The 21,381-nt window shown below is 32.7% G+C and overlaps 1 protein-coding gene across 1 annotated transcript; it reads right to left on the reverse strand.

Annotated features, from left to right (window-relative positions):
* Nucleotides 1–12,688: 12,688 nt before the first annotated feature.
* Nucleotides 12,689–21,005, reverse strand: LOC134682070 (tripartite motif-containing protein 2-like). The gene is made up of 2 exons (XM_063541673.1): nt 20,946–21,005; nt 12,689–14,749 (listed from the first exon to the last, which is right to left on the reverse strand). Exon 2 carries the CDS (start codon nt 14,746–14,748, stop codon nt 13,066–13,068), a length of 1,683 nt encoding a protein of 560 aa, XP_063397743.1. The 5' UTR covers nt 14,749; nt 20,946–21,005; the 3' UTR covers nt 12,689–13,065.
* Between the last annotated feature and the right edge of the window lie 376 nt (nt 21,006–21,381).

The following is a 21,381-nucleotide window of genomic DNA, read 5'->3' on the forward strand; positions in this document are numbered from 1 at the left end:
AAATAACGCCACACCCTGGTTCACCCAGGGATAAATAAAATTTTGCCAAATTTAAAAATTAAAATGTAAAATTTTGCCAAGATAAAGAAAAAAAAAAAATAAGAAAATAAATAATAATAAGAAAATGCTAAAAAAAAATTTTTTTTTTTTTTTTTGTAAACTCAAAAGAACACAAAAAAATTCTGAATTTTTCCAAAATAAAGTAAAAAAAGTATTTGACAATGTACAGCAGCATGTACATCGTGTCAAGAGCATCATGCAGCTTCAAAGGTTGCCAGAGACCATAGTTGTGTTTAAATCTCCGAATACCAGACGCTTCCTTCCAATATACTGGAAATTACTCAAAATTCTCCAAAGCACAACGAAAAATACCAAATATTTTGTAAGAAACACGACATCCCTAGCTGTAGACGATGCTTTGTTGAAACGCATGATCAATACGGTGGGTTAAACGCGATAGATGACGTCATCCAAAATGTTAAGTCTTCAAATGCATTCTTAGACATTGAACAAATGCTTGTGGAGGTCTCGGAAAATCTACAGAGAATAAGAAAAGGTCGACAAGACAACATTCAAAGTCTGAAGGAGAACAAGATCAGAATTGAATTGGAAATTAAGGAGACACGCATGTTGATAAACGATCCCATCTCGATAAACTGCAGGAAAGTCTGATGAAAGTGCCGTTGAGGAAAGGGAAAACAAGAATATCAGCTGTTTAATATCATCCATACAAAAGAAAGAAAGGGAGATAATAGAATGCCAGACCAATTTAGATAAAATAAAACAACATGCCTCAGACCTCCAGACGTTCTTGGATATAAAACACATCCAAAAAGATGTAACAAAAAACGAACAGATTATAGAATCCTTGTTGAAAGAAGACAAAACGAACAATGCTACCCTTTCTTTTGAAAAGGAAAACACTTTCGAAAATCTACCTACCGCTCTAAACAAGATGGGAACCATTATCTTAGATACCAGGTCAAGTAATACAACACTAATAATACGGAAGAACAAACAAGCACAGATAATAGTGCCTACCACACATGTTCCTACCGTTGATGATCTTAAACTAACTTTAAGACAGACGATTAAAAACATTGGAGAAAATATTACTGATTGCTCCTTACTACCTGATGGCAGAATGATTTTTTCCTGCTATTTTAGTGGCCAAAAATAAATGTGATGAAAACTGACGGGTCGTTAGATTTTACTTTACAGACAGGATCGTATACATCTCATATACACTATATAGAGGACAGTCAAAAACTTGTTGTAACATCTGGCACTAACAAGTCAATCACGACAATAAATATGAAAGACAGAAAAACTGAAAAATTGATTCAATGCGGGTCATCGGTTTATGGAATAGTTCACAAAGATGGGAAATTGTTCTATAATGGATATACTCGTGGTTTATGTGTTCTAAACTTAGATGACGACTCTACTACACAGCTAGTAAGCACTCCCTTGTCTCAATGTAGCAGTATTGCAATATGGTCAGGTCAACTTTATTATCTAAACATTGATGGTGCAGTAACATGCTATGACCTTCAAGGGAAACTAAAATGGAAAATAGGACTTTCAGAATTTCTTTCACGTGGACGAGGTATAACAGTCGATAATCACGGACGTGTTTTTGTATTAGGCTTTCATTCTCACAATGTCGTTGTCATTTCACCAGACGGGAACAAACAACAACAACTTCTGTCAGAGAAAGATGGTCTTCATGGGCCACAAGCTTTGTTCTTTGATCAAAAAAATAACAAGTTACTTATTCCGAACCAAACACACGAGGCATTTCTTAATGATGTTTCAAATTGACAAATTGGTACAATATACTCCTTGAAAAGGAACATAGGCATGCTTTTGAAGTCTGGTACATTCGAAATTTATACGCCCAGAATGTTATGTAACTTCACCTGATTTAGTCGAGATACATGTAAATCCTCTACTGCAATCATTATTTCATATAAAATATTTTCTTTCTTTTACCTATCAAACTTACAAAGTATAAAGTAGCAGCAGTAAATAAATAAACATAATTAAAACAAAATGTGTTAGTTTGTTACTATTTTAATTTGTTCTTTTGAGCTAGTACATTGTGGTTGGTATTACGATATACAGATAGTTTAATTCAACCTATCTAACTGGATATTGGTTGATTTAGTGTACACCACATTGCTGAATAATCTAGGTGGGTTTATACTGATGAACACTATTACATTCAGACATGATTATGCAGGTGCTAATCCAGCTATTTTAAAGGGGGTTATTTCAAGTGTTTGAATAGACTTTAATTGTTTTGCACATTGTTGAAGGTCAAATAGTTGCCTATATTTTCTAACATTTATTTCATTTGTTATATATTGAGTGCTGTCCATATCACATCCTCTTATTTAAGTACAGCTATTTGTAAGAACCAGGCAGGGTACCATATACATGTGATTTATAAGGGTTTCATATTTTATCTATAAATGGCATAGAAGAAGCAGTCACTGAATACTGCTAAAAAAATAAATGTGAGTTGGCAAATACGAGTGGTTGCCATGGTCACGGACACTCTATTTTTTGGTTGTGAAGCATAGTAAATCTTTAAAAAATCAGGTTAATCACTACAATTCAGAGCCTGATTTAAATTAACTATCAACTTCAATTAAATGTTTAGATTTAGAAGGTGCAGATCTCTTCCATTGGTCTAAATTGATTCCAAAACTAAAGAAACGAAATTACATTTAACAACAATTGATTTTATTATTGTCAACCTTTCTACATGATCTGGCTGTTCCTTTTTTTCATTCTTTATATGAAAACTATCCCTCCCATATAGACAAAAATGAAAATAAAAACAAGGGCCGTCTTTCCACTTAGAGCTATTAAGCTCTTTGATTGAAAATTGTTTTTAAATTGTGTTAATCTTGGTAATGTTTTGCTCTGTTTTGAAGATCAAGTGTTCTTCTAGTAATTAATATTACGATGTAGATTATTTCAGCGCCTCCTATCGGATATTGATGTATTTAGAGTACTGAACATCGCTGAAAAACAATGTATTGTTATAATTCAAAATGCCTATATACTGACATCTTAGCAAAACAAGGGTTGCGATCCAGTCTCTCTCTTTATCCCTTGGTAGATTAAGACAACATGTTTGATTACTAGGTTGCGTCATCATTATTCTTGACTAATGGCAGCACTTAAACTCTTTTCAATGTAGATGTGTACACATGGTTAGTTTAGTGTTAACAAATGTCGTAAAGCAGGAACTGACAATTATGATGACATTCTAACATTTGCTCGAGAAACTTCAATTAGTTAATTGATATCTTTAAAATAGTCACCAAATATCGTTCGACGTTTTATGGGGTAAAGACTTGTTACGAGTGGCAATTGTTTATTTACCTTTTCTAATTTACACGTGATAAACTTAAAACAATCTTTTAATTGGATGCAGCCAGTAACACCTGCGACATATAGACATCAATTCATCGTGTCTCCGAAATTCTATCTTAATCCACAAAGGATATAGAGTAGGGGGCTGGAACGTAACCTGTGGCTAGCGAAAATGATATAGTAAAAACGGATGGACGTTTTTTCATTTACCTCAATTGTTTCAAATGTTGTTATGTCAAGCTTTTTATAATTTGCTATAGTGAATGAGTTTCATCCATTGTTCAGTGCGTACGGTGACCCATAGTCACAATTTTTTATGTCACTGCACAGATATCTCATTGGCATTTGTACCACATCTTCTTATTTTAATGTTACTTTTTTATTCAAAGTTTTTTTGTGACGTGCTTCCTTCTCAATCTAATTGAGGGATTTCACGCTGTCATCTTGCTTCATACCATACCTAACTCCAGTAGGATCTTTAATCTTAAGTTCATTTCATGAGATGCAGGCACTTAATGAACTGTAGGTTATTGAATTAAATTATATATATAGCAGATAATGAAAATAAAGACCTTTACATATGTTTGTTCTCTTTGTACACAGAAGATTATGTATGAATTTTGCTGAATATCTTTCGTCTTTTTCTAGTCTGTCATTCGGTTCGAACTACTGTGCACAATATATAACTTAGTGTTTTTATTGACAATTTGTTTCTATCCTGAATATGCATGAAATGTTTGTCACTGGAAGTAAAGAATTATACGATCATCAATACAAATTGTGAAATCGATCAATATTCTATTGAATATTGAATATTATACTTACAGAGACTAAACACATATATGTGCAGGAAAGATAAGGATATTTAAGCTTAACTTATTTGTTAGAATAACAATGGAGCACTAGTTCTGTTTTTATTTGTGAGCTTTTGTTGTAAATGTTTTGCATTGTTTATATCGTTTTTGTCTATCCAGATGTCTAGAGATAAAAACACACTGATTTCAGTTAGATCTTTTGTTTTCTTTTACATGTATCTGTTAAAACCTACTGAGATATTAGTTTGATTACATACCAAAAAGACCATTCTTTACTAAATCCCAAAACCTAGTCAAAAATGTTAAGGACTTAAGAAATTCAATCCATTGACGATGCAATTCTGAAAATAATCATTTACATCGTTTAACACACAAATATTGTCTTTTCTTAATTTTTTTTCTTTCTATTCCTACATTTTTTTCGCTTTTTATTCAGCACATTTTATCCATTATTTTCAAGACCCTGATATATACCAAACTTATAGTGACAAATATTTCATGCATATTCTAGGGGAAAAATTGTCAATAAATTCACTAAATTCTGTTTTCTGCAAAGTAGTTCGAACCGAATGAAAAACTTGAAAATGAAAAATATATAGCACAATTTATACATAATCATCTGAGGACAAAGAGAATAATCATCAAAAGGGGTCTGTATTTTCATTATCTGTAATACATGTTATATTGATAATGTAGTCATTCAATCACTTAACCACTCAGTGATTGCTTGCAAGTGAACTTAAGATTAGAAGCTACTATAATTAGTTATAGTAATAACATAACAGCGTGAAATCTCTCAATCAGACTGAAAAGAAAGCACGTCACAAAAACTTTGAATTAAAAAAGTAATGCTAAAATGAGAAGACTAAGTACATTTGACAATGCGATAACTATTAATTGACAGTAAAGTTTGCGACTTTGGGTGACCGTATGGCACTGAACAATAAGCTAAACCCATACCATATAGCAAATTATAAAAAGCCCGACATGACAAAATGTGAAACAATTGAAGTTAATGACAAAAAGTTTTTACTATAATATCATTTTCGCTAGCCAAGGGTTACGATCCAGTCCCCTTCTCTACATCTTTTGCGGATTAAGATAGAATTTCAGAGACATGATCAATTGATTTATATAGGTGTCAGTTGAATTTTTACTGTAAGTGACTGCATACAATTAAAAGATTTTTTAAAGATGATCACGTGCAAATGAGAAAAGGTAAATACACAATTGCCTCTTTTACCAAGTCGGAGTGACAGAAGAACGTACAGAAATTCCCCCCGGTATGTATATGTTCGCGTCAACTCTTGCTCGTGGACAATATGAGGGACTGAATTAATAGTTATACCAACCATTAGGCGGTATAAGCTTAGCATTATTTTAAAATCATTTCTTATTTACTTCTGGCTATACTACTACTATATGTTTTGTTAGTGTGACTGCTTTAGAGGAATTAAATGTATCTCAACTGAATCCGGTTTGTCACATAACACTTTGGAGGTATGAAGTCGAATGTAACAGACTTTAAAAGCATTTTCTTGTGTTTCTTTAAGTATCTTAGTATATTGTACCAATTAATCACCTCAATACTTTATTCCAAAAGCAATGCAACATATATATATATATATATATATATATATATATATATATATATTTGTTTAACATGCACACGTATAAAAATTGCGGTTTTTATCCAACGCAATCATAGGTTTGAACGTAGTTTTCAATTTAGACTCGTATATATATTTTTATATATAGAATGGTCTAAAACAGCACAAACAACATTTTCCGAAAGACCATAAAGTGAAAAAGTATATTTAAACAAAACGCATTTGACAAACAGGTCGAACAACTGATGTTCTTTAACCCTGCTGACTGCCATTGGCGATTGCCAAATAAAATTGATCACAAGATGAAACAAAATGGATCTTGATATAAATTTAATACTAAACAGAATTTTTTTTTGTTAACCTGTGGCCACGATGTTGTGCAACAAACATACGGTGTCAATATTTCTTTAGTACACCAGCCAATGCGATATATATAAAAACTGACGTGGAAAGGTAACACATGGCCACCGAATGGCTCTTTTTAGACAAGTTGTATATACATAATTTACACAGCCATGTATCACCATCATTGATGGCGATCCGATGGATACATCTGTTGTAGGGTTGTCACTGACTCAGACGTACTTATGAATATAATTATTTTCTGTGACTGTATCTTACATTAATTTGTATGATCCTTTACTATAGATAATTTAGCTGATCTGTAACAATAACATCTTCATGCCTTATATATCATGTACTGTAGTACACCGCTAGATTAAAACTGACGTGGAAAGGTAACACATGGCCACCGAAAGCTCTTTTTTTTTGAGAGCCCAGGTGGTCGTGTGGTCTAGCGGGACGGCTGCAGTGCAGGCGATTTGGTGTCACGATATCACAGTAGCAAGGGTTTGAATCCCGGCGAGGGAAGAACCAAAAATTTGCGAAAGCAAATTTACAGATCTAACATTGTTGGGTTGATGTTTAGACGAGTCGCATATATATATATATATATATATATATATATATATCCGATGGATATATCTGTTGTAGGGTTGTCACTGACTCAGACGTACTTATGAATATAAGTATTTTCTGTGACTGTATCTTACATTAATTTGTAGGATCCTTTACTATAGATAATTTAGCTGATCTGTAACAATAACATCTTCATGCCTTATATATCATGTACTGAAGTACGCCGCTAGATTAAAACTGACGTGGAAAGGTAACACATGGCCAGCGAAAGCTCTTTTTTTAAGAGCCAAGGTGGTCGTGTGGTCTAGCGGAACGATTTGGTGTCACGATATCACAGTAGCATGGGTTCGAATCCCGGCGAGGGAAGAACCAAAATTTTACAGATCTAACATTGTTGGGTTGATGTTTAGACGAGTTATATATATATATATATATGTTCCGGACCATATGAGTATTTGGACCATACGCGTATGGTCATGACCATATGTGTATACTCATATGGTCCGACCACGTATGGTCGGACCATATGAGTATAATACTAGTTTGGCTATTAACGGGCCAGACCATATGAGTATTTTGACCATATAAGTTTTGTTTTCAAATTAAATTATAAACGTTTCAATAATACAAAATTTTTATCTAAAAACAAGTGATGATTTCATGACAATATATTAATTTTATAATCCAAAAAAGACGAAAAATTAGATATTGATGCCAAAGTTAGTTTGTATCGCTAGTTACATTTTTGCACGTAGGCTTAGGTGACATTCACTTGTACACGGCATCATAGCTTTTTAGCATTTGCAAGAAATTTGTGTACGATCCTTTTCATTTACACCTTTTTTTTGCGAGTGAAAGGGTTTCCTTTTTTCTGCTGCGTACAGTGATACCGAGGTCTTTGGCCATTCTGATGTTTACGTTTTTGTAAAAAGCTCTAGATCTCAAATATTGTAAAATGACTGCAATACATCAAATTCACAACACAACTTAAATTAACTGTGTTACTTTCCAGTGACTTGTTGTGTAACAGTTCATAATTTTTTTTTTCAAATTTATTATTTTTGGTCGACATATATCACTCGTAATAACAAATTGGTATGGACCATCGGTATGACCATTGGTATAACATGTGTTTACTATAAATTTGACAAATAAGTAAAATTAACTTTGTGAAAATTCTTATTTTTATTTAGGTTATCTTTTCATCATAATTTTGATAGGAGGGCACATTTGGCTTGCTGTTTAGATCAGAAGTTCCTATTTTTGTACTATCAAACTTTCGGGAACCAGAACGCTCTGTTATGCAAATAAAGGTTCGTTGAATTTTTCAGCACATTTCCGGATAAGGTACTGTTTTGACATGAAATAAATGCCACTTATTTAAACATAAGATTAAGTAGCCATTAATGCTTGAAATTGCAGAATTTAACATAGAAAGCAATGAGGCTATGAATGAGGGCGTTTATACCTATTAATACGTTTCAAAAAGTACAACTAATAAAATTAACGGTACCAATTTTCTTGCACCAGATGCGCATTTCGACAATACATATCTCTTCAGTGATGCTCGTGGCCAAAATATTTGAAATCCAAAGCTTATATAAAAGATGAAGAGCAATAATCCAAAAGGTCCAAAAAGTATAGCCAAATCCATGAAAGGAATCAGAGCTTTGCATGAGGGAGATACATTCCTTAATTTCTAATAATTTCTAATATTTTATAACAGCAAATTTTAGTGACACAAAAAATCCGTATTTTCATGCCAGTACCGAAGTACTGGCTACTGGGCTGGTGATACCCTCGGGGACTTATAGTCCACCAGCAGAGGCATCGACCCAGTGGTAGTAATAAAATTAACGGTACCAATGTTCTTGCACCAGATGCGCATTTCGACAATACATGTCTTTTCAGTGATGCTCGTGGCCAAAATATTTGAAATCCAAAGCTTATATAAAAGATGAAGAGCAATAATCCAAAAGGTCCAAAAAGTATAGCCAAATCCATGACTTTTTCAATATTTGATGCATTCTGAAATCGCAATATTTCTGAGTAATAATCCAACACTCAATAGATAAGTATCAAATACTGACAACAAAGATTCGTGATAAAAGTAATCGACATATATTGTTTTTAAATTGCTCGAAACGGTCTTTTAGTCTGATCTGACAGTTACTGTTTTGGTATTTTCAAAATTATCATTATGATTAAACAAAATGCCAAAAACATGAACTAGTTTCATTTATCAATAGATTTTACATTCATTTATAGTTGCTCTTCTGGTCTAATTATACCTCTGTTTAAAAAAAATATTATGGTTATTTTTTGGGGGGAAAATGTATTAGTCATACTGATTTGAATAAACATTTACAGTATCGATCATCTTTTGTAGATCAGTTATACTTTCACGACATTATACAGTCAGCGTACATTCACAAATATAGATTTAACATTTTAAGTTCATATGTTATACAATTTTGTGAAATGAGATCCATATAATTGACAAATAATGAGTACAGCAGAGGGGATAATGATTCCACTTGCATTAGGAAAATAGTACATTGAAAAACTAAAAAAATGACAATCAAGCTTTACACTGGTTTTTGATGTGCTATATATGGATTTAATGACATTCAAAAGCCTACCAGTTATTCTACATCTAAAGAACTTTTGCCATTATTTGTAAAACGGGACACTTTCAAAAGCTCTAGTGTAATCAACGGTTAGTTGTTGATTGTTGGGTTTTTAACACCACTTTTAGGCTTTTTCGTGGCGGTCAGATTTAATTGTTGTAGGAAGCAGGAGTGCCGGGAAAGCCTCCAACCTCTGATAAGAAAACTGACAATCCTAGGCAATCAAGATTGGAGTCGAGTGCATTCGCTTGAGTGGGGTTCGAAAGCACAACGTCCGTGTTCACTGGCAAGTGTTAACAGAAATAGAACTACTTAGGTCACTTGGCCGCCGAGTCACATGTATTATCTACAAAGCAACGGTAATACATTTTATTAAAATTAAGTATGTCAATAAAGGCTTTGATTTTGTAAATATTGCCGGTATATTTAACGACCATTCTGTTAAAGAACAAATTCCTGGATATTTTGACAATACTGAGCTACCTCTTATTTGTTATATTTACAAGAAATCTACCCGGAAATTTGTGTTTAATTATAGTCAATTGTGTAAAGATGTTAATATCAGTGAAAATACACCTACTTCATGTAATTGCAGTAATTCCGAATATATTTATGGACCCATTTCCCATGTTATAACAGGAGATCTTAACATCGTTCAAGACCGAGAGTTAAAATCATTTCTCAGTAAAGGACCTAAATATCGTCCCCCATCAATTATTAATTGGAATGAGTGTCGTAATATCATCCACGACTCACTCCATACTTACTGTATGAAATGGATAAAACGGGAAAAAGCTGACAAAAAATCTTTGGACTCTTTTTTTAATTCAGTAATGAAGATAGTTGATATACGTATTCAACATTTTAAAGAACATTTTACTATTAACAATAACCACAATAAACCTATTTCTCGTATCAAACATAAACTAAAAGAACTAGCCAAGGAATTTGTTTTTGTCCCGGCCGATAAAGCTGCTAATAATATTATTATTGTTTGACGTAAATTTTACATCGAGGTTCTGAAAAAGGAAATCACCAATTCACCAACATTCCAACTGACTCCATTTTCAGAAAACGAAATCTGTAACAAACATAAACTTTTAGCCACCGCTTTACAAGCAGAGCCAAATACAATGAAAGTTCCAACTATGTATTGGCTTCCGAAGCTACACAAAACCCCTTACAAATATAGATTTATTTCGTCTTCAAGCCATTGTTCAACTACTAAATTGTCTATTATTCTTACCAGCACACTTGGTACAATTAAAAACCTTATAATAAATTGTTCAAATAAGGCCTTCGAAAAAAGTGGAATAAATTACTTTTGGAGTGTCAAGAACTCGTTGGAAGTACTTGATAAATTGCATGCTTATATTGGTGATTTTGAATCTGTTCAAAGTTTTGATTTTTCTACCCTGTATACCACATTGCCTCACATTCTCATTAAGAAAAAATTCACACACCTAATTAAATGGGCATTCAAAAAATCAGAATATGAATATATATGTTCAAACTCTTTTAGGTCATTTTTTAGTAGCAATAAACAAAAAAACTATGTTAATTGGACATGCTTTGATACTATATATGCCCTTGAATTTTTACTAGATAATATTTTTGTTCGCTTTGGGGATTCCGTATATCGTCAGATTATCGGAATTCCAATGGGGACTAACTGTGCACCTCTTATTGCGGACCTCTTTTTGTATTGTTACGACTTACAATTTATGACAAAAATAAGCAAAGACCCATCAAAACAACATCTGATAAACAAATTTAATAATACTTTTAGATATTTGGATGATATTTTGGCTCTCAATAATGACGACTTCAGTATGTATATTAATGAAATTTATCCTGGTGAACTCACTTTAAATAAAGCTAATACTAACAATGACCACTGCCCTTTCCTCGATCTTGATATCTTTATCACTAACGGAAAGCTGAATACTAAAATTTATGATAAAAGGGATGATTTTTCATTTCCTATCGTTAATTATCCGTTTTTAGATGTTGACGTTCCCTTGTCACCATCTTACGGTGTTTATATATCTCAACTTGTACGATTCGCTCGTGTATGTAACAATGTTTTAGATTTTAACGAGAGAAATTTATGTATTACTGAAAAATTATTACACCAGGGTTTTCGATATCACAAACTAGTCAAAACATTTACTAAATTTTATCATCGGTATAAAGACATCATTCGTAAATATAGCTCAACATGCAGACTTTTTATACGTTCAGGTATTTCACATCCAATTTTTTATGGAAATATTCTTTATAAAGCACAAAGGTGTCAGTATTCACCTCATAAACTTACAAAACCTTTGAATAGACTTATTAAGAAGGGATATAATTACGATACTGTTATCAAGTCATTAAAGATTGCATATTTTGGCGTTAATATTGAGTCACTGATAAGGTCTTTGCGTCGGAACTAAACACATTTATTCTAAAAACAGTTGTTAGCATGACACGGGTTATGTTCTTCTCATATATGTTATGATGGTATGATACTAAACCCCTTACGGGAAGGATTGTGCCTGATGTTCATATGATGAAATCATAATCTTTCAGTCAGTTTAATTGAAGTCTGGAGCTGGCATGTCAGTTAACTGCTAGTAGTCTGTTGTTATTTATGTATTATTGTCATTTTGTTTTTTTTCTTTGGTTACATCTTCTGACATCAGACTCGGACTTCTCTTGAACTGAATTTTAATTTGCGTATTGTTATGCTTTTACTTTTCTACACTGGTTAGAGGTATAGGGGGAGGGTTGAGATCTCACAAACATGTTTAACCCCGCCGCATTTTTGCGCCTGTCCCAAGTCAGGAGCCGCTGGCCTTTGTTAGTCTTGTATTATTTAAATTTTAGTTTCTTGTGTACAATTTGGAAATTAGTATGGCGTTCATTATCACTGAACTAGTATATATTTGTTTAGGGGCCAGCTGAAGGACGCCTCCGGGTGCGGGAATTTCTCGCTACATTGAAGACCTGTTGGTGACCTTCTGCTGTTGTGTTTTTTTATTTTGGTCGGGTTGTTGTCTCTTTGACACATTTCCATTCTCAATTTTACATTTACTTAGAAAAACAATGACAAGGAAAAAAAGGTCAACAGACAGCGGAGACTGTTTCAAATCCAAGAGAAAAACCACGTTAGGGATCTGTCAATAACTGTTCTTTTCACTCCAATGTAGTAACCTTGTATTCAGAAACTGGACAAATAACATGAGCTACTTCAGAAATCCAAAAGTAGTTGTTATGGTAATTCACATCCCTTTAAAACAGATACTAACAACTGCTGACAAAATATTTCCAGTATTAAGAATGTTATTAAAAATTTTACACAATATTGAAAGGGTACAGCTTTTTCTACAGCATTCAAATATTCAATCGTGACATTATCATATTTCAGTCGTATTTGTTAAATCTCTTTTTCTAATTCAGTTTCTATAAAAGTAATGTCTAGTTTTTCATGTACATCTGGTTAAGTTTCTGTACCGATGTACCATGTCCGTGCCATAGTTATATGACGTTTAGTTTATAAAATGATCCTGAAATTTTTCAAACATATTTGTGTGTGCATTTTCAGTCTTCGGTCTTCAGAATTTCTTTGGATTTTTTCTTTCCATAATTTCAAGCATTTGAACACACATCATTATCCCATATAAAAGACCGTCTTTAAACACATTCAAACTTACTCTATTGTAAAGAATAAAGAAATGCCAACTTCTCTTTGTTCGAAATTAGTAACTTGTTATTTTTTCGATCAAAGAACAGAGCTTGTGGTCCTTTAAGACCATTTTTCGCTGACAGCAATACTTTGTGTTTGTTTCCGGCTGGTGAAATTACAACGACATTGTTAGAATGATAGCCGGATACGTACACACGTCCGTGATTGTCTACCGCAATACCGCGTGCACATTTGAGAGATAATAATGATTCTGTTTTCCATTTAAGTTTTCCTTGAAGATTACGGCATGTAACTGAATCATTAATGTTTATATGATAAATTTGATCTGACCATATTGCTATGCCGCTACATTGAGACAAATTAGCATTTACTAGCTGTGTAACTGAGTCGTCATCTAAATTTACAACACATAATCCACCCTCAAATCCATTATAGAACAATTTTCCGTCGTTGTGAGTTATACCATAAATTTGTGGCCCTACTGGAATAGATTTTTCAGCTTTTCTGTTTTTCATATCGATTATCGTAATAGACTTGTTCAAGCCAGATGTAACAACAAGTTTCTGACCGTCTTCCATGAAGTGTACATGAGATGTACGCTCTCCTGGCTGCAATATAAAATCTGATGACCCGTCGTTTTTGATGACGTAGATTTTATTACTTGTGTAGCAAGTAAAAATCATTCTTCCATCAGGTAGTAAGGAACAACCAGTTATATCCTCGCCAGTTGTTTCCACGGTCTGTGTTAAAGTAAGTCGAATATCATCAATTGAAGCAACAGGCGTCATGGGTACCATTATCTGTGCTTGTTTGTTCTTCTGTCTTGTTAGTGTGGTATCACTTGGCCTGGTATCTAAGATTATGGTTCCCATCTTGGGTAGAATGGTAGGTAGAGTTTTAAAGGTGTTTTCTTTTTCAAAAGAAATGATAACATGATTCAATTTATCTTCTTTCAAAAACGATTCTAGGAATTGTTCGTTATTTTTTACATCTTGTTGGATGTGTTTCATAGCCAAGAAAGTTTGGAGGTCTGATGCATGTTGTTTTAATTTATCTAAATTAGTCTGGCATTCTGTAATTTCCATTTCTTTCTCTTGTATGGATGATATAAAACAACTTATTTTCGTGTTTTCCTTTTCCTCAGCTGCATACAACTCATTCATCAGACTTTCCTGCAGTTTATCCAGATGGTTGTTGATCATTAATCGTGTCTGCTGAATCTCTTTTTCTATTTTGGACTTGTTCTCCTTTAGACTTGTAATGTTCTTTTGTTGATCTTTTCTTAATGTCTGTAAATTGTCTGAAAGTTCCAATAATGTATGTTCTATTTCCAAGAATGCGTTCGATGATTTAACCGTTTTTATGACGTCATCAATAGCGTTTAGCTCTTTGCAATCATCATGCGTTTCAACAACACAACGTCTACAACATGGACAATCGTGTTTCTTGCAGTATATTTGGTATTTTTCATTATGCTTTGGACAAGTTTGAGTAATTTCCAATATGTTGGTAGGTAATTTCTGGTACTCGGAGATTGGAAGAATATTGTGGTCTCTTGAACTCTTTGAAGCTGCATGATGCTCTTTACACTCGTCACAAAGTCCTTCCGCGCATTCGGAACACCAGACCACCGATGATTTGTTGATATTGCGGTATTCACACACTCCACATACAGTGTGTTTTCTCGACATGCTACAAATCAGAAGAACACAAACTTCATGTTTAACTTATTTAGTATATTCATCAAAGTTGTACTTAATTATATTGATGCATGTTTTTGGCTTTAAAAGATATGACTGTTTGGTCTAATAAATAAGTATACAGATAAAATTAAATGCACGGGTGGTTTGATAGTAATGGAAGTCATTCTAGTCATTGCTGTAAAGTGCTAGAGTTTTTTTTATCCAAATTAATTTGTTTTGTTCGATTGAGGTTACGAATTACAGAATAAGCTTCAATATTCACTGTGTGTACACTACACCGGCAAACAGGTTTGAATTCGATGGTATCTAATATCCGGAACGGTGACGGAACATTATACCTCAGAGAAAAGGTAGATTTCTGTTCATTTATTTTTTTATTTATGTGATATCGGAATATATATATACAATTTTAACTTTTATCTATTTTGAGATCTTATTTGTTCTACGACCGTTCTAGATTAACAGAGAAATAAGAAAAATGTACATCAACTTGACGAGTTGAGTGAACCTTGTTAAATTGTCCAAATTGTATGGGGAAAATTCCCAAGGTACCTAGGATTATAATTTAATACTCCAGACGCGCGTTTCTTCTACATAAGACTTATATAGGGCGCTTAAAACAAAATAGTTCTAAAGTCAAACAAGTACAATATTTAAGAGCATAACGGACCCAAAATACAAAAAATTGTGACAAATACGGCGAAGGAAATCTACTTCTGCGATAAGAAAATCCTTCGTGTTTCACAAAATTCAAACATTTGTAAATAATTTTCTATTAAGACCATATCAAAGATAATCGATGTCAACACCGAAGTGCTGGATACTGGGCTGGTGATACCCTCGGGGACGAAACATCCACCAGCAGAGGCATCGACCCAGTGGTGTTCAAAGTTATCAAAGGTACCAGGATTATAGTTCAATACGCCAAACGCTCGTTTCGTCTACATAAGACGCTCAGATAAAAAAAAAGTTGAAGAGCATTGAGGACCCAAAATTCCAAAAAGATATGTCAAATACGGATAAATCAATTTATAAGGATAACAAAATCCTTATTTTGTTCGAAAAATTCTAAATGTTGTAAACGAAAAATATTGACGTTGAGAATGCAAAAATATCCACTTTGAGCTCATCCATACTTGTATTTCTTCGAAAAAAGTTGTATGTGTATATATATTTATATTATTCCATAATATAAAATTAACAACCCAATAAACTAAAACATAACTTTTCTTTGTCTATCAATGTTGCGTCAACGTGCAGGATATTAGATACCATCGAGTCCAAACATGTTTTGCCATAATGATTGTAGATAAGACACAATGTTAGTATGCAAAGATTAAAATGCTATATTTAGATATTGCATTTTTTCTTTAATCATGAAACAGAGGCATACATATTTCTCGTAAATTATGAGCCCTATAGTACAACTTATTGTTCAATTTAGGCAAAATGTTTTTCATGTTTCTTTCATTTTAATTGTTATTTGTCTAACTCATTTTGTGGATCAAAATATTACTTTGTTAATTTGATGCGTCATATGTATAACTCTTTTAATAACAATAAACAAAAGAACTATGTCAGTTGGACCTGTTTCGATACTATTACTGTCCTTGAATTTTTACTAGATAACTTTTTCGTTCGCTTTTAAGGTTCCGCATATCGTAAGGATCGGAATTTCCATGGTACTCACTGTCCACCACTTATTGAGGACCTGTTTCTGTATTGTTATGAATAATAATTTAAAACTAAATTCAACAAATTTTAAGACCCATCGAAACAACATCTGATTCAAAATTGTGATTACACATTTAGATATTTAGTTGATTTATTGGCTCTAAATAATGACGACTTTAGTATGTACGTTCACTTAAAAAATTTATCCTGGCGAACTGACTTTATATAAAGCTGATACTTACAATTAACACTGTCTTTTCTTGGATTTTTATATCTATATTTTTAACCGGAAACTTAACACCAATATTTATGATAAACGAGTTGAGTTTTCATTTACTATTTTTAATTATACATTCTTTAATGGTGACGTTTCCTTTTCACCATCTTTTGGAGTTATATATATCAACTTGTTCGATGTGCTTGTGTTTGTAACAACGTTTTTGATTTCAACGAATGAAACTCTGCTAAACTTAAATGAGAATTTATTTCAAAAGGGTTTTCGATATCACAAACTAGTAAAAAATATTTCCTAACTTTGATCATCGGTACAAGGACATCATTAATTTGTAAATATGAATCATCATGCAAGCATCGTATATGTTCATGTATACCACATCCAATATTTTATGGTAAAATTCTTTACAAAGCACAAATATGTCGGAACTCAAAATCAAACAGTTTCTTTAAACAGAATTATTCCGAAAGGATATATATAGTTACGATATTGTTGTCAAGTCATTAAGAATTGCATATTTTGGTATTAGTATTGATTCACTTTAAGAGTCTTTGCATTTGAAAATAATCTTTCAGTCAGTTAAAATGCGGTCTAGAACTTACATGTCAGTAACTGTCTTTTGTTCAATTATGTAACATTGCCATTTTGCTTAGTTGTCTGTTCTTTTGTAAGGCTGTTGACAAAAAAAAGAGGGTCATGTTTAATCCAGCATCTGTATGTGCCTATTTAAAAAAAAAACTACACCATGATTAAATAGAGGCGTCATAAAGTAATATCAGGATATAAAAACAAACTAAGCACGAACACCGTAACCAGGCCACCACAAAAATGCAGATAAAATCAATAATATAAAGATGTTCAATATTTACCTTACATTTGTATTTATGCCTTCTTTAAAAAAAAATCTAAATTAAACAACTATGTAGTAATAACATTATAACGTTATTTCTCTCATGACCTACGAATTTGTATGCTATTGTTCACTGTTCTGTTTTTTATTTCTCAAATTTGTTGTAATCATTTAGCATGTTAGCTTGGCATGCCATACTCGATAGAGATGCGGACGTGAAAGAAAGCACTCTTCGTCAGATCTTCAACGGAGATACAATTACACATATCCATCGAACTTATCTTCATTTATATGACAAAATACGGAAAGAAAATGTGTATTACATTGTGATGATGACATCAATATCAATCTGCTGGCTGCTGAACCTTGCGGAAATCATCTTAATAACAATAATGTCAGTTTGACAAATTGACGGGCACAAACCAAACAGTAAAATAAGTAAACAAATCGCTTTCAAAAGTTTTAAATTGAAATTGTTCATGATGTTTCCTGGCCCAGTCTTGGGTGGTAGGGGCTAATCTACATTAGCAGATTTGGAACCCGACATAGTATTAGAGGCATGATTTTTTATTATTAGTTGTTAATGAATTTGAACTAGCTGTCGAGTACTCTCAGATCCGTTCATTGTGTCTTTTTGTGTCGGGATGTATAAGTACCCGGCCACGTCTACTTGTATTTTTGTCTATCTGATGAGTTAAACTTTTTTCAACTGATTTTTATAATTCGTTCTTATGTTGTACTGTTATACCACTGTCCAATGTTAGGGGAAGGTTGAGATCCCGCTAACATGTTTAACCCCGCCACATTATTTATTATATGCCTGTCCCAAGTTAGGAGCCTGTAATTCAGTGGTTTTCTTTTGTTTATGTATTACATATTTGTTTTTCGTTCATTTTTTTAAATAAATAAGGCCGTTAGTTTTCTCGTTCGAATTGTTTAACATTGTCTTATCGGGACCCTTTATAGCTGACTATATGCGGTATGGGCTTTGCTAATTGCTGAAGGCCGTACGGTGACTTATAATTGTAAATGTTTGTGTCAGTTTGGTCTTTTGTGGATAGTTGTCTCATTGGCAATCATACCACATCTTCTTTTTTATATAGACCAATCGCCTTTATTTAGTAAACGTAGTTGTCCAGGTTGTTATCAATTTTGATAAGAGTCAAATTCGAGAACCCAGAGAAATCATTCACCGGGAACTCTTCGTCGCTCAAGTAAATGAGAAATAGTAATCCCTACACAATCAGAGGAATAACTAAGGTAAAATGATGTCAAGTGCACCTTAAAGTTTTGCTGCACAGGGGAAGAACAGATGTTTGATACAAATACATTTATTTTATCTGCAAAACGATGGTTTGTTTGATGTATGAATATGATTTACGTCTGCTTTGTGCAAAATTTTATGACAATTTGTTTATAAATTTGTCATAATTTGAAACAATTTGTTTGCCATTTGCTTGATATAGAAAAAATTATTTCATTCTGATTTGTTTAAGATTTTATGACAATTTATTTGTAATTTATTTCAATTTGAAACATATGTCTTTGTGTTTTGCTTGAAGTAGAAAAGCAATTACCTCTTATGTGTTAATGATGCAAAACAATTTCTTGACAATTTTTTGATGATTTGATTATGAATTGGAAGCAAGTAGTTTGTGTTTTGCTGTGATTTGTTAACTCATTTGCATGTGAAATCATATCACTTTCAAATCATTAAGAAATCATACGATTTGGTTATCATTTGTTGCTACGATTTGTTTTGATGGGATAGCATTTCACATACACGTGAATGTAAAGCACTGGAAATGAAATTTTACCTCAAATGTAAACAATAAAATATCGGTTCTACCTAACAGACTGAAGGTTATAGGCTATGAATTTCCAAAAAGAATCACCTACCATAGCAATGTTTATAACAAAGTATCGAGAGAACCTCATGTTAGGAGGAACAAAGACAATGCCAAAATGTCCTTATCAATCTGTAAAACCGTATTTTGCACAACGTTTTAGAATTTGGGTCCTCAATGCTCTTTAACATTATACTTGTTTGGCTTTCTAACTATTTTTTTTTATCTAAGCGCCACTGACTAGTCTTTTGCAGACGAAAGGCGCATCTGGCGTACTTAATTGTAAGCCTGGTACTATTTGATAATCATTTAAAGTTTATCTCTAGGTTGCATGTCTGTAAATATATAGAGGATGCAATTTCCTAAAGGAACACCGTTGCGTCTAAAACAGTGACTCTTTTACTATGAAGTTTTGATAAAAATGATATCCTAGAATGAAAAGTTGATATGCTCTTCTATGGTATTCAAAGGAGAAAATATAGGGCTGCATGGCATATTTTCAACCTGTATATGCCCCGAACTTGTTAGACTTTAAACTAATACTAAAATTATGAACTTTCCCTACCTTTACTTTTTACCTACATAAGAATTAATGTTTCACCGCAATGGTATGTTTTTATACTGGTCACAGTACCAAGTTATTTCTCTATGAGATGAAACATAGAGGTCAAGTAGGTGTACCAGTGTGTCAACAAATCAAATTATCTATAAATATCATATATCTCCCCAAATGAGGCGTGGTTTGCGAAACAGATGTATTTACAACGAGCAACCTCTATTTGATATAAACATATTGTTCGATTGACATATATGATAAAGAAGATCTAGATGAACCACAAAATTTAAAAAAATAGAGCCAAACCAAAATAAAGGGTAGAGAATATCTAAAATGTATTTTAAAAAAGGAAATTAATGAGTTCAAAATAAGAAAAAGAGAAAATGACATAAAAATGAAAGACTATTGCCATGATGGATTCTTAGCCCTCTTTGGTGCATCTACTTTCTAACAAAACAATTACAAAAAAAAAATGGTGAAGAAAAACACAATTAAGAGAATTTGATTGACTCCTCAATGCTCTTCAACTTTGTACTTGTTTGGCTATAACTATTTTGATATGAGCGTCACTGATGAGTCTTATGTAGACGAAACGCGCGTCTGGCGTACTAAATTATAATCCTGGTACTTTTAATAACTATTGTACAATAATGTATCAAAATTGTATGACAGATCAGCCCCAGACCTGTTTATTACTTAGTTTATGCTTTCTTGCATTGTTCTATTTCGTAATCTCAATTTGTGTTGATTTATTGTTGCTTGTTAAAAGATCAGTGAGTAGCAAGTATTTATCATTCATGACAATAACATTGGGGTAAGATATTATACATGTTGTAATCATATACAATGAAACTTGAAAATGTAAAATGCAAACAGGAAACGAAAGTCGAGTGAACAAATTAATGACTTACAATAACTTTGGTATTTCAAACTCTTATTTTGATAATAAATGGTTAATGCGAGTCAATTATACATCAAGGGTGTTAGTGTAAGTGTTAAAAAGTAAATAAAACAATGTAATACCTGAGATTCACCACATCTGTAAAACCAGCAACTGCAAGTTATTTGTCATGTGACGGATATGCGTCGTAGATTATTACTAAAACTATCGTGGTTTACTTAACAGGTATAAACATACTATTATATAACGAATGCAGATATTTGAAATTCATTTAAATGCACTGACATTAACATCAACGCTTTTCAAAACTTGGTTGGTTTCTATTGTTAAGCAACCGGCAATGTATACAATATTAATGAAAAAAGATCTAGAGCAAATAGAAACGATTAAGGAGGGTCTGGATTATGGTTTATTCATTTTTACTTTTTACTTAAATTTTGACAACTTATTATTGTCAATTTTTTCATATTTTTAAAAGTCCCCAGTATTTTCTTCTTTTTCTTTTTTTTTTCTTTTTAGGGCTATTTCTTTTTTTCATTTTTGGTTTTAATTTATGTA

This window comes from Mytilus trossulus, chromosome 8 (assembly GCF_036588685.1).
Source record: "Mytilus trossulus isolate FHL-02 chromosome 8, PNRI_Mtr1.1.1.hap1, whole genome shotgun sequence".
Taxonomy (NCBI): domain Eukaryota; kingdom Metazoa; phylum Mollusca; class Bivalvia; order Mytilida; family Mytilidae; genus Mytilus; species Mytilus trossulus.

Bases quoted from the DNA above. Each gene is read 5' to 3' on its own strand.
- LOC134682070 (XM_063541673.1), bottom strand. From the start codon at position 14,748: ATGTCGAGAAAACACACTGTATGTGGAGTGTGTGAATACCGCAATATC.